The 14469-nt window shown below is 40.2% G+C and overlaps 1 protein-coding gene across 1 annotated transcript; it reads left to right on the top strand.

Annotated features, from left to right (window-relative positions):
* The first annotated feature begins 2313 nt into the window (after positions 1 to 2313).
* ETS2 (ETS proto-oncogene 2, transcription factor) lies at positions 2314 to 13100 on the top strand. Its single transcript, XM_009640997.2, has 9 exons — positions 2314 to 2416; positions 5489 to 5609; positions 7459 to 7578; positions 8065 to 8265; positions 9083 to 9166; positions 9964 to 10206; positions 10378 to 10641; positions 11338 to 11456; positions 12426 to 13100. Exons 1-9 carry the CDS (start codon positions 2345 to 2347, stop codon positions 12639 to 12641), a joined length of 1440 nt encoding a protein of 479 aa, XP_009639292.1. The 5' UTR covers positions 2314 to 2344; the 3' UTR covers positions 12642 to 13100.
* Positions 13101 to 14469: the final 1369 nt, after the last annotated feature.

Here is a 14469-nt window from a genome sequence, read left to right on the forward strand (position 1 = left end):
CAGCTCCGCTTCTCTCGCGACACCTCTGCTGCAAAGGGGTTTTGGATCTCAGGGCTGGAACTTGTACTGCAGAGGGGGAGAAAGCTGATGTACAACGAGCAAAGGCTGTAGGAATGGGTAACAACGTGAGAGAGATTTGGTTAGAGGAAGAAACCCGGAGCGTTACAAAACGTGCTAAAGATCTTCATGTTCTATTAGACTGGAGCTCGATGCCTAGTTTTTCATAAGCTGTGTAGTGCGCAGGCGAGGCCAAGGGACGGATGAGCAGCTTAGCATAGAGAAACAGTGACTTGGGTTAATGAGCAATGCCATGTAATGAAGGCTTCATATAAACCTTTTGTCTTGGGACCCTAAATGTTTCTAAAGAAACAAACAAACAAACAAAAAAAACAGGAAGGAGAGAATCCCAGCCCTTTCAGTCAATGGGGAGGTTCCTAACAGGATCCGTGTAGAGGCCGGGATTGCACCTGAAAGTGGCAGAAAGCTCATTTCTCGTCCTAACTGGGGATCAGATCTAAACTCACTGAAGATCTGTATAATCTTTTCACAAATACTTTCCGATTGGTAAGGCTTACAGCTAGTTATCCCTAGACACCGGAGCAGATTTCAAAGGCAAAAAAGAGGGTGTTAGGAGTTGCCGTATGCTTTTTTTTTTTTTTATTAAAAGCCTGGCCGAATGCAAGACTAAACAGTTGTTTAAACTGCGGCAAGTTTAATGAAAAGATTAGGATGCTTGCTGAGTGAGACTCGTGCTGTGTAAAGTTCCTTGCTGCTCAACGAGATGTGTAATTTAGATCAAATATTTGTATATGCTATTTGAGGTAGAAACCATCATGCAGTAGGTTGCACTTCTGGTTAACATTAATGAAGTGTTAAGCAGAATATTCCTTTCATAGTCAGTTGATTTATTTTATTTCAGTGATAAGCCCCGTACATCCAATTCCCTTGAAGTTGAAATGGGCCTTTCAGGTTAAGGGCTCTTGATTTTTAAGTCATCAACTATATAGAAAGCGTTCCTTGTTTTCGGCTCTTGGATGTTTTTATTTTCCTCTTTGCTTGTATGGACAGCTTTTGAATGTGTTGTCATTTTAACAGGCTGGGCTTCATTTGTTAAGCTTCTAGTTTGCCATCTTTTTCTGAGTTGAAGATTGTACTTTGATTTCTCCTTGTGTTAACGTGGCTAATGAGAGAACTTGCTCGTAACAAGTGATCACGGTTTTGTGCAAATATTAATAGTGTCCTAGGTGACTATTTAAGTACAAATGCACGTTTTCAGACAGTTTCTGCAGAGCAAGAGAACTTAGCCCAGTGCTGTGAAAAAGGAGAAGTAAAATTGTTGAGAGACAGCTTGCCTCAGTGTAGGCTGATAAGATATTGGTCGCTGACAACTGAATTAGAGCATCACGATATACCCAAACAATGGCCATAAAACTGGCTTTATTCCTTATGTTTGATCTGGTCAGTAAAAGGATAGGAATCTTATCAACTCTTTTACTTAGGTGATATATAGGAGAACAAGTTATACAGGCCTTGCACAACCCTGTTCCTGGTAATACAGGCGATACGATACAGCTTTGACTTCAATAGCGAAAGCATATTAATGATGGCGGTCCCATTATCAGCTCTTTAAAAAGGGTATTTTACTGGGTAAACCCTTTTCAATTAAAACTTAGGCCCTCCAAAGCTTTATAAATATGCTAACCCCGTATTTACAAAATGTCCAAGATAACCCGGTTTGGAGATGCTTTGCCTAGCACAGGAAGCAGGTTACTAATACCGGCTATCGGCTTCAATGATTGTTCGTAACAGGGTGAAAGGGGTGAATGTTGGTACCTGAAGGTGTATCACGGTGAGCACTTGGTCACTTCTCTTCCTTCCTTTGGAAGCTGAAGTCCGAAGTGAGTCATGGTGTGGGAGCAGGAATATAGTAAACAAAAATAACACTAAACTGGATGTTTAAAATAATGGGTGCTAGTTGGAAAATACCTCAAAGCGATAGATACTTGGTGGACAAAGGACTTCTGCAGGCTTTTCGGACTAACGGAGTAAGGTACTAAAAGCCCTCACGCTGGGTATCAGTAGCTAACCATCCTCCTGTTCGTTCATTTCGTAAAACTTTTAACACCAGTGATGCCTGTGAAATGTCTTCCAGTTAAAAAGCTGCTTGAGCAAGATGGGAATTGTGCCCTGTGTGGTTGGGATGTGAGCAGTTGAAAGGAGAGCTTTGCCTGTATCGCGTTCTGAGAGCTGTTCTGTAACCTGTACCGATGCGGTGAGATACATCTGTTAACATGCTTGCTTCCTCCGTAGCAACGTTTTTCATGTGACCCCTCTCATTTTTCAGATGAGTGATTTTGCGATCAGGAACATGGATCAAGTAGCTCCTGTGTCGAACATGTACAGAGGAATGCTCAAGGTGAGTACTCTTCAGCTGTCACCTTCTAAACCCAACCGGGGCATCTCCCAGCTAATGCATTTACCGGGTTCTTATTAATGCTGGCGCAGGGATTGTATAAGCATGACAAGGTGAACATAGGTATTTGGGTTTTAATTGCTTGCTTGTAACCTCTAATCTCCTTTTAAAGTATTCCCACTGAGTTCAGTAGAGATGTGAAAAGCAGAACAGAAATAGGAAGATGTAAATCTTGCACTCCCACCCCTCTCCCCTAAGGAGGTTCCCTCCCTCTGTCCACCAAATCCTGAGAATTTGAAATAAGAGGTAGACAAGAACTGAGCTAAAATTCATCAGATTTGGTGGAACTTTTGCCTAAATAAAGGTTACGGGAGTGGCAGTGGGGGTGGTCTTTGTATCTGTAACTTGATGAGACTGGCAGAGGGCTGTTCTGATATGACTGGTTAGCTCTGATTCATTCAAGAGCATCGTATGAAAAAAAAAAAAGAAGTAGGTTATTCACTTACTACATGCAACTATGTGAAAGGTCCAATATGTTGTAAGAAACCAAAGTTAGTTATTAAATATATTTTATCATTAGATAGACTGTGTCTGTTGCCTTGTTTTGAAAGGAACTTACAAACCGAGCAAGTGAGGAGCAGACTGTAAAGACTCAGTCTTTAAGGGCTTCCCTTCTCCCCATTCATGCAAGTTGCTTTTTCATGACAGCCTCAATTTTTTAGGCAGCATTGATTAATGTAAGCCAAGTAAAGGTTAGGAAGACACTTTCTGCTCTCACTAACTTTGAGGATTGTCCGTATTTTGAAGAATCAGTTAGTGAGACTCTGGTATGCTAACTTCTCTGATGTTTTATGTCCCTTCTTAGCTTTCTCTCCTGCCCACAACAGCAAAATCCGCAAGAGATCCCCCAACTTAACAGCTGTGTGCTCTGTAACACAGTGGTTGTTCTAAGCAGTTACTCAGTATTCAGTTGTCGTATAATTAAGTCAAAATAGAGACCTGTATTCTAGTATTTTGTAGCTGTTCACATTTCTTTTTATTTTGTTCTGTAATAGTTACTCTTAGGTATGTTGAAAAGCCAAATGAAATGGTTGCATAACTGATAGTGCAAGCAGAATTTATTCTACATTGGGTTTTTCCCCTTTTACTACTATTAAATCAAGAACCTGCTTAAAGATTAATTTTCTCCTTTTTGAAACTTGAAACTAGCACAGTATGGATTTTACTCATTCACATGCCACAGCATTTTTTCCAGTGACTCAGGATAAGGGTCAGCTATTTACACAAAACGCAGGAGTTTCCAGATTGTGTTGAAAGAACTTGCCCTTTCTTTTGGGTACTAGCGATGAGTCAGTGCTTTTATCTAGTAATGTATAAAGAATCTTTTACTAGCAGATTTGGCAATGGTTATTAACTTGTTTCATTTGGATGCGAGCCTTTTCACGGGTCGGATTTGACGCGAGTTGGGGGGGTACCTGAACCAACCATACACGATTTGCCTCTGCTGGCCAGTGCTGAGTGGAGATTTCTGAACCCAGTTAACTGAGGCACGATATTGTTTACTTTACCAGCTTTTTCTTCTGTGGAGTGGATGCTTTCATAACATATGTACTAGGATGCATTGCAGCTCGTTATAAAATACAACTAAAAAAATCACAGTTCCTTGTTTCTTACTAGGGTTAATGTAATTTGGGGAGATTTAGGGCGGCGGGGGATGATGACACACGGCACATAAAAGGCACCTGGTGCAAAAAGACTCCAAGCCACTTGAAACTTTGTGGTGACATCAAAAGGGAAGTTAGGGAATGTGAGGGAATACTAATGATCGTTTGCTATTCCAGAAACATAGTTCAGGTTGCTTTTGCATCGCATATAAATATTGCCCCTCCAAAAAAATCTTTGCCTTGTCCTCAGCTAAAGCCTCTATCTTGGCATAAGCTGGCAGAGCGGTGGATGCCTGAAACAAGTAAATATTTGCAAGTTGCCTTCGTCTCCAGCTTCCTGATCTGTAGTAGCTGCCATGAGCAAGCTGTAGCTTCCCAGAGCAATGCTCTATCCTCAGATGCTTTTAAAAATCTCAGTGGCAACTTTTTTACCCATCCGTGCCTCTAGATATTACAGCTACAGTTTCCTTCTGACTAACAGGCCAGTTGCATAAGTTGTTTTTAATGTTATTTCCTCCTCTGTTAACATTCCCTCTGCCCCCCAAAGACTAATGTGGCTGGGGAGGAATCTAGTAAAAGTATTAGTATTTCTAGCTTACACAATTGACACAAGTCAAGTTTGAAAGAAGTTAGGTTTTCAAACTATAACAATATTTATTGAATGTTGGCAATATATCAGTAGGATCTGCTTTTATCTGGAACATTTTTATCAGTCCTGCTTATCTCTTTCTGTATAATGAAACTAGCAGTGTTTCACTGAGCATCTGAGCACTTGAAAGACTACAAAATGTGGTCGCTGGCAAATCCAGTAACTCAGAAATATAGAAGTCACAGCAAAGGAGTAACATCTTCCTTCAAGTCCCATATATAGCTGTATAGTTTCAAGTGACGTGGTTCAGATCAATTTTTTCCTTAAAAAAAAAAAAAAGCTGTATAAATCTACTGTAGCTCTTGCACCGGCAGTTGTTTTTCCATAACTTTCTGATTCTGCCTCTGCCATCAAGTACTGGTCAAGTGGATGGTCAATTTAAAGGGTTAAAGAAATAAGGATTTCTTTAAAACATACCTGGAAGCAAATAGAGACACACACATGCTCTCGTGCATTCTCTATTGTTAAAAGCCTCAATTACAGGAAAACTAAGAATATCCCTACTTGGCTTTACTGTAACCTGCAGAACATGCCACCCACCTAGCTCTGTGGTCTGAACGTTAGTTGTTCTGTATCCGCGCACAAGAAGCTTGGCTGTTCTTGTGTTTATATTTCAAAGGCATGAGTTAGCTGGTTCAAGATAGTGCCTGTGCATGATCTCCAAAGCTGGGAAACCTAACCCAGCCGCTTCCTAGCAATGAAGTTGACGGTGCTCTAGCAAAATGCTCACGCTGTTTTTTTATTTATTCTGTTGCTTTGCAGCGTCAACCAGCATTTGACACCTTCGATAGCTCAAACTCTCTCTTTGCTGGATATTTTTTCTCACTAAATGAAGATCAGACGCTTCAAGAAGTCCCAACAGGATTTGACTCTACTTCTTATGGTAACGCTTCACTTTGTTCCTTAGTCTAGTCAGCAGATCAGAAAGAAATTTGTGGGGTCTAATTAACATTTCATGGCTATGCTCTTACAAGTACAACATGGATTTCCCTAAAAAGAAGTGGGTTAGTACAGACTTCTGTGTACGTGCTTGATTTTATCCATGTGAGTTGCTCTGTGGATAGTTGCTGCTCTCGGTACTGAAAAGGAATGGGAACTGGGATTCGGTAGCCTAATTGACTGTCCAGGGAAGAAGCCTTAGTAGGTATTAAAGCAGAGCTAAGAGAGTTTAAAAATAAAAAGTTTTATGTGTATTTAAACTTGCAACACCTCAACCTTAATTAAAATTCAACTATTCTGCAAGCTCCTTTCTTGACCCTCTGGTGTTAAATCTCAGTATGTTTTACTCCATACCTGTTTACAGGTTATTTTTTTTTTTATGGTGTAGGACTGCTATCTACCAAGAGTTCTCTACAAATCCGTGCCTAAAATCCCTGACAAAACAGAGTTTTGACCAAAATGTAGATATTTTACCTGATGCTGCCTTTATTTCCCCTTAGGGAAGGGGAAAAAAACCCCTCAAACCTCTGAAAACCACCAGTCCTTTGTTCTGATGTGATTCTAATCAGTCACCCCCTCTGGTCAGCAAAGCAAGTCCTAGCAGATATTGAGGATGGGTGTGGTAAGAACAGAAGTTAAGCACAGGCTGGTAATGAGCTCCACTTGCTGGGTCAAGCGGAGCATGTAGATAGTCTAGGAGAACAAGAAGAGCCGCGCAGCTTCATGAACTGACTTGGAGTCTGCCAAGTTCAGCACCTTTATATACCCTGCCACCGTTATACGCCTCTAAGGCAGCAGAGCTCCTTCAGATGCAACCTGCATGTGAGTTCTTAGAGACTCTCAGATGTTCAGGGATGCAGTAGCGAGTTGGTTAAGTTCTCTTCGAATTACGCCCAGTTTAAGGCCACCAGTCGCAAACAAAATATCAGTGAAAGGTTTTCCTAATCTGAACCATCTAAGCGGTGTGGTTGGCTTTCTTCAACTTAGAAGTTCTTTCAGAGTAAAAGGAGGCATCTTCTGGTGAAAATTGCCCGATAAGAAAGGATGAGTGGAAGCCAAATTTGTCCTTAAAATGGAATCTTACTTGCAAATTTAAAAAGCAGTGAAGCAGATTAGTAATTTATACCATCATAGGATGATGCTGACTTTGGACTTTGTTGCATTATTTAGGCACTGGGTACCAGCTTGTTACCAGTCACACTTGTTTGGTTCAGATGATAGAATAATCTATAGCAGCATGTACTCGGGTGATTGAGAGATGTATGGGAACGTCTGCAAGACAGACCATCAGAAAGCAGTGTTAAATAGTGCCAGCTGGTTCATCCCAACCCTGCTATCAGTTATTTTAGCTCTCAAACTAAGTGAAGACTGTCTAGAGTTATAAGGAAGTCTGAGGTCAAACTATAAGTGACAAAATAGGAATAAGCAGTCTCATGTTTCCTTTAAAAAAAAAAAAAAAGAAGCAACAGTAAAGTTTCCCTGCAACAAAGGCACTTTATGTAACTACTAAGAGTAAATGAGGATCTATATCATGCCAAGCTGCAAAGCTTTAATTCAGCATGATGCAATTTGATAAGAGCAGTAGCACAGAGATTTTAGCGTTGGTATATTAAGTCAAAGACTTAATATATCAGAAAATGGATCTACAATGTTTGTTTCTGGCTTTAAGATACCTAGTTTCTAGCATCCTTTTCTTATTCTTCAAATAGCACAGCAAAAACCTGTCACTCCTTTTACTGGCCTAAAAGTTAATGTGTCTTCTTTTTCCCCTCCACCCCTTTTCTTTCTTGCAGAGTCAAACAACTGTGAATTGCCTCTGTTAACCCCGTGCAGTAAGGCTGTGATGAGTCAGGCCTTGAAAGATACTTTCAGTGGTTTCACAAAGGAACAGTGTCGGCTGGGTATCCCAAATAGTAAGTGTTTTCTATTTTTAAGCTTTTTTTTTTTTTTTTTTTTTAATGCTAAGGAGGAGGCTGAATAGCGGCTCTTTCAAAGGAGAAAGAATGATGTCAGTAGGAAATACAAGAATGGATCCTATGTGAATCTGGCACAGCTTGACTTGGAAAGACCAGGCTTGCTGGTATTAAAAATGGGTGCATGGAGAGCTCATGCTCTGGCAGCATAAGAGAGAATCAAGTAAGCTGAGGACATCTCTAATTACAAGTGAATGCAGAAGGAAAATAGAGGACTGTCTTTTTGGTTTTTGTTTTTTGTGGGTTTTTTGTTGTTGTTTTTTTGTTTTGTTTTTTTTTTTTTTTTATTCAAGAATCCAGGGAGGAAAAATTCATTCAGAACTAAATAACTTGGGTAAACAAATTTTTTCATTCACTGCCTTCTGATGATGATTATTTGACAAAGGTCAGGAGTTATCTCTAAGTGCTGGATACTTTGTCTTGCAGATCCCTGGCTGTGGACTGAACAGCAAGTTTGCCAGTGGCTTTCATGGGCTACCAATGAGTTCAGCTTGGCAAATGTGAACTTCCATCAGTTTCTTATGAGTGGCCAAGACTTGTGCAACCTGGGCAAGGAGCGTTTCCTGGAACTGGCACCTGACTATGTGGGTGATATTCTGTGGGAACACTTGGAACAGATGATAAAAGGTAGTTACAGAGCCAGAAAGAGATTTTTTTTTTTTTTTTTTTTTTTTTTTTTTTTTTTCTTTAAGGATTTTCTAACAGAAACAGAAACGGGACTCTTTCAACACTTGTTTCGCTATGAAGAGCTTTTATTACATACGAAAACTCAAAATGAACTTTAAAACTTGACTAATAAAAGCATTATCAGAACTGTTGCGCAAAGCACAGGTGCAGGTATCTGCAGAAATAATTCCTTATTCAGGCTGAGTACCTATTATGATCAGGTTTTATTTGGAATAATCATTGAAATAAGCGAGATTAGGATAAGGCTGCTGTAATACCCCATTAAAAAAATTAACCAAGAGTTGGACAAAATTTGTTCACTTGTTACAAGTATTTGGTTTTGTTTCTTTAATCTAGCATTTTGAGGTAATTCAGTGACTGAATGTAAAGAAGTCAAAGACGCTTAGAGGTGTCTTAGGTGGACACTGATGGTATTGCTAAGACCCTACATGCAGTGTCCTGTGAGTTCCATTGGGCTTGGAGTGTAACATTCAGTAGTTGCACACATTAGGGACTTGGACCTTAAAACACTCCGCAATTATTGTTGTTTCTAAGTTTCATCTTAAAATTCAACTGGTATGATAGTTTTCAAGCCTATCGGAAGTTGGTTAGGTTTTCTGGTGTGGTTTCTTTCAAGAGACAGAATGCAATGCAGCTCGTTAGTAAAATTTATGTGAATGATGACCCCAAAATACTCAAGAGAGTCAGAAGCTTTCCATGGCATAAAGGTCTGATGTTTAAAACGATAAAACTGATTTTTCTTTTTTTTTCTCCCCAGACAGCCAAGAGAAAACACAGGATCAATATGTGGAGAACTCTCATCTCACCTCAGTTTCTCACTGGGTCAATAATAATTCCTTAAGTGAGTATTTTAAAAGATTTGGTATTTACATCTATCAGTTTATTCTAAGCGCATCACAGATCCCAGTTTAAAAACAACAAAAAAAGCCCCAGAATAGGTACTGTGCTTGAGAACACTTGACTTCAGTTGCTACAGCTTTCTTTCCTAGTATTGTTTAATTGCCATCTCATTCACATCAGGAATATTCTGAAGAGCAAAGGCTTTGAGAAAATCACATTTCCTCTTCGTATGCCAAAGCCTACATCTGTGGAGCAAAATGACCGCTCCCACCCCCAGCAAACTGAGTCAAAAACTAGCATCACTGGGGAGCAGCAAGAGTTATGTTTAGGCCTTTTTGAAGGCTGTGGAAGCGTAATAGAGCTTTTGAAAGCATGTGGGATGCAGTGATAGCTCCCTCCGATCTTTTGGGAGGTGTATTTCATTCTACCCCAGCCAAATCTCCAGCTCAACCTTATTGCACCACTTAATGATGAGGGCCTTACTCAAAACCACTTAAGCTTCTCCAGCTTTTTTTGTAGCCCTGTAGTTTCCTTGAAGAACAAACAATAGACATATTTGTGGTCAGCAAGTTGTAGAGGGAGATTTACAGAATCTGATTTGGAGCCCATTAGATGGGGATCTTCTCATAGACTTCAGTAGCTCTTCCAGTAGGTCCGTAGCATCTATCACACTCAGTCAGATTTTCATGGGAAAATTACTTCTTGGTGGCACAACTGTAGCGAGGTGCTGGAAATGTGTTAGTCTGTTTAAGGGTCTGCAGGGAAAATAATCTAATTGATTCCTTTCTTTTTCTTCAGCTGTCAGTGTAGATCAGAACTCCTATGGTATGCAAATGCCTGGATACCCTAAAGCCCTCAGTTATCCCAAACCCAGTCTCCTGACTGACATCTGTCAGCCTTCCTCAGGACCAAATCTCCTCAATCCAGACCAAGAGTTTTCATTGTTCCCTAAAACCCAAGCAGATGCCGTTGGTGTGAACTACTGTGCAGTAAATCAAGATTTCCCAAGAAGCAGTCTGAACTTGCTGATAGACAATTCTGGTGAGTCGTTACCTGCATGATGACCATGGGCCCAAGGCCATATTCTGTATGTTGTTTCCTTCTTTGCATAATTTATATATACAAGCTAGATTGAGGGGAAGAAAAAAAAAACAAACACTTCTCTCTTTTTTTTTTTTTTTAATTTTTTTTTTATTTTTTTGTTTTGTAAAGGTAAGCTTAGAGAACACGAATCTAGCGACAGCGGTGCAGAAAGTTATGAAAGCTCGGATTCGATGCTACAGTCCTGGAACAGCCAGTCGTCATTAGTGGATTTACAGCGTGTACCATCCTATGAGAGTTTTGAAGATGACTGTAGCCAGTCCTTGTGTCTGAGCAAACCTACGATGTCTTTCAAAGACTATATTCAAGAACGAAGTGATCCTGTAGAGCAAGGGAAACCAGTTATACCGGCAGCAATTCTTGCTGGCTTTACTGGTAAGTAGCGAAGCAAAGTGGTCACTCCTCTTACGTAACATCAATATTCTCTATAAACGTGTACCATGGTGATAAAGTTGTATAGTTGTAAAGGTATGCCTTACAAATTAGTCAGAGACCACTACTCAGTTCAACTTCAAATGTTAAGGTCTCATAGGACTATCCATGTAAAGCAAGAACAGGCAGGTACGCCAGAACACGTGAAAAAGAAACACACTTCTTGATCTGTTTGAAAAACAGGGAAACTTGGACAAAATCTCCCACACTTGGGAGTTTCTGCAGGTGTTGGCTTGCCTGTGAAGGCCTTGTTCCTGTAGCCCTTGCTGAAATTGGTTTTTCCTTTAGAATGTTTGCCAAGCTGAGGACTGCAGGACAAGCCCTGGAGCTTGAAATGCAGCTGATGGGAGGTGGGAGTGAGGGCTAAGGGATCCATATTGAAAGGGAAAGACAGAGCTTGTGTCAGATTCTGTGTTTCCCTGAAAAAGCTGACTTGTTTTAATTTTAACGTGTTCAGGAGCAGATTTGTGTTACAGAGAAAAACCTTAGGTTTCTTTCTGATATCAAAAAGAAAAAAAGGTAAATCAGAGTAATTAAAAGATCGGTTATGTGATACAAGTATGGTCACATACGTCAGTTGTGGTAAGAGCTTGCAGAATTATTAATTGTGGTTTCTCCCCACCCCTTCTCTCTCAACAGGCAGTGGACCTATACAGCTATGGCAGTTCCTTCTGGAGTTACTGACTGACAAGTCCTGTCAGCCATTCATTAGCTGGACTGGAGATGGATGGGAATTTAAACTTGCTGACCCAGATGAGGTATGTGGCTAACTGTGATGAACAAAAAAGGTTTAGGGCCTGATCTGCCCATCTGTGGGCCTAGTCTTGAATATAAGGCATTTACATGACCGGACACTTGCTGAAATCTCTTCACCTGCAAATGCTTTATTGTAGAGTCAGGGTTGCTGTGGGATGTTCCCCCCCTCTCCTCCCACCCAGGGATATCAGCACTTGCTTGTAGTTAGGAGAACAGTTTGTATACCTTGAAACTTGAAGGTAGTATACAAACTTAGGGGTTTTTTGACGGTATAATACTGTAGGTTAGCTTACTGGATGTAGTTGAATCAACAATGCCTGGGATCTCACGAAGGTATGGGGAAAACGCACTCCATGTATCGCCGTTCTTTTTAGAAACACAGCAAATACAGTAGTGCTGCTTGTGAAATGCTGTGGGAACTTAGAGCTTTAGCCATTAAAAACAAATAGAATGCATTTTCATGTTCTGATACTGTTATCAGTAGGAAAGTTATTGTATTGGAGATGTGATATGAAGTCTACTGAAGCCTTTATTAAAAACACACCCAAAAAAAAAAAAAAGGGAGGAAATCATTAATTCCAAGGAACCGTGTATCATTCAACTTCCAGTTAAAGCGTTGTCACATGGTGCTCAAGGGCAAATAACAGTAAAATAGTGTCTTCTTGAGAGAGGAGACTATTTCCTATAAATTTAAACGCATTTTGGCCCATCCACTAGAAATAGCTATCCTTTTCATTGATGCTTCCTATCAGCCACATTCTCCTGAAGCTGCTGCATCTCAGAGCATGCTCAGCTGCGGGGTCAGTCACCAATTCTTCTTGTACCTGAGCTTGGGACATCCAAAGCAAGTAAAATGCTCTGACTGAGAAAGGGGTTTAACAGCTGTGTTTATCAGCCACTGACTAGAAGAACATGACTTGAGTAAAGCCTTTGCATTTTCCTTTTTTTTTTTTTTCTTTTTGGACTGACAGGTGGCACGGAGGTGGGGAAGGAGGAAAAACAAGCCAAAAATGAACTATGAGAAGCTCAGCCGAGGCCTACGCTACTATTACGACAAGAACATCATCCACAAGACTTCAGGGAAACGCTACGTGTATCGCTTCGTCTGCGACCTGCAGAACCTGCTGGGGTACACGGCAGAGGAGCTGCACGCGATGCTGGGAGTGCAGCCCGACACGGAGGACTGAGCCCAAGGATGTGATGCTGCAGGGGTGAAGATCACGTGTTGGGACTGTGTCTGGGAACCGTCTGCAGTCAGTTCTTCTGCCTGTTCGGATGGGTGCAGCTGTTGGGAAATAAGGACCTTAACCGATTTTGTAAGCGGGGAGAGCTGGAAGGAAGTGGCCTTATTTCATCAGTGGCTTCGGGTGTTGCCGTGTCAGGCACTTGAGCAGCATGGAAGTCAGCACAGACCCTAGCTCTGTTACGAGGACATGGAAAGGCTCTCAGGTTAAGCATTTCGACTACCTGTACTGCCGTATAAAGCGTTTTGGCTACGTACACTGCCATATAATAATGGGTTGGCTTTAAAACCAAAGGTTGGATGAGAAACCAGTGATGCAGCAGAACTATTGCTCAGATATTTTAAAATACCATCGTCCTTGCTTACATCTTATTTCATGCAATTTATTTAAAAAAAAAAAAAACCAAACTAATTTATTTTAAGTGAGCAGTAAGGAGAATTGATACTAGTTTTGTTCTAAAGCACGTTTTATTATTATTGTCATTACTACTCCAGAAATGCGCTGCATAGGTACATAAACACTCTGTGTCCAAACCAGATGTAGCAACTGTTAACAAAAACAAAAAAACCCCAACCCTTTAAAGAAGGGAAGGAAAATCATACCATTTCAATATTCAGTTTGTATATATTCTGTGATTCTTTTTGAAACTCTGTAACGTTCGTATTTAACAGATACTGTATAGTGTAAATTAAACTAATTGTATGTGTGTTTTGAAATAGGACGAATGTAAACCTATCAAATGGTTTTTTTCATGTTTGTCTAGGATATACAACCTTCTGCAAATATTTAATTGGCCTGAGAGACAACATAAGTGCTCGGTATGCATGCATATGGTGTGCCTATGATATGAAGCGGGGGGAGTGGGGAGGGAGGGCTGGTTCAGTATTTTGCCAAGACTGAAGCTGGCAATTCTTTGTGCATTTTGGCATTTTTACAAGAAACTAATGTTATATTCTGGGACATAAAGGGCCTGTTTGTGGTTTCTTCTGTAACTGAAAATGAAAATATTAATATGGATAAAGTTACCTTTTTTCCTTTATAAATGGCATATGTTTTTCAACCTCTATGCATGTCCTTTTAAAAAAAAATTTATATACAAGCCTTATTTTTTCAGTTGACTTGTCTCTTCTTCCTGCAGTTTATCCTGTATGATTAAAATATGAATTCTATTTTTGGAAATAACTGTGACTCCTTTTCAAAGATCAGGAGGGATTTATGTAGCAGCTATTTTTACTGCAAAAAAAAAAAAATTCACTGGAAAAATGTACTTTGTAAGAAAGCTTTATTTTTTATCTGAGCTTGATGTACATTTAAATGTGTTGTACAGTGTGAGAGGTTTAAAAATATGAGTCTTTATTAAAACCTCTTGAACAAGAAAAGAGTACATGTGCTTTTTAATTTGGAAAGATTCAGAGGAGATCTTTTTTCGTTTATTTGTTGGTTCAACCCTTGTCCATCCTACCCCCCTAAACCTCTACAGGATTAAAAAAAAATCCAGCTGGACTTAGGGGGATATGGACCTTGTTGAAGAAAATTCTGCAAGAGTACATAGGCTGATGGTCTTGAACCAAGCTAAATGGATGCAATGACTCTGTGTTTGGACATAAATTCAAGCCAATGCCTTTGTGCTGTGCCTCTGAGAGAAAATGAGCGGTTCTGTGCTGGGTTGTGAATCGGCGGGTAAACTGGTGGGTAAATATATGGAATAAGAGAGGCGTGTTAAGGCTACTTACTGCTTAAACAGTTCCTGATCCTATCCTGTACAAAGGAA

This window comes from Egretta garzetta, unplaced genomic scaffold (assembly GCF_000687185.1).
Source record: "Egretta garzetta isolate BGI_Z169 unplaced genomic scaffold, ASM68718v1 scaffold45, whole genome shotgun sequence".
In the NCBI taxonomy this organism is placed as follows: domain Eukaryota; kingdom Metazoa; phylum Chordata; class Aves; order Pelecaniformes; family Ardeidae; genus Egretta; species Egretta garzetta.

Coding starts and splice junctions, on each gene's coding strand:
- ETS2 (XM_009640997.2), top strand. CDS start 2,345: ATGAGTGATTTTGCGATCAGGAACATGGATCAAGTAGCTCCTGTGTCG. Junction 9,167..9,963: donor GGTCAATAATAATTCCTTAA/GTGAGTATTTTA, acceptor CTTTTTCTTCAG/CTGTCAGTGTAGATCAGAAC. Junction 10,642..11,337: donor AATTCTTGCTGGCTTTACTG/GTAAGTAGCGAA, acceptor CTCTCTCAACAG/GCAGTGGACCTATACAGCTA.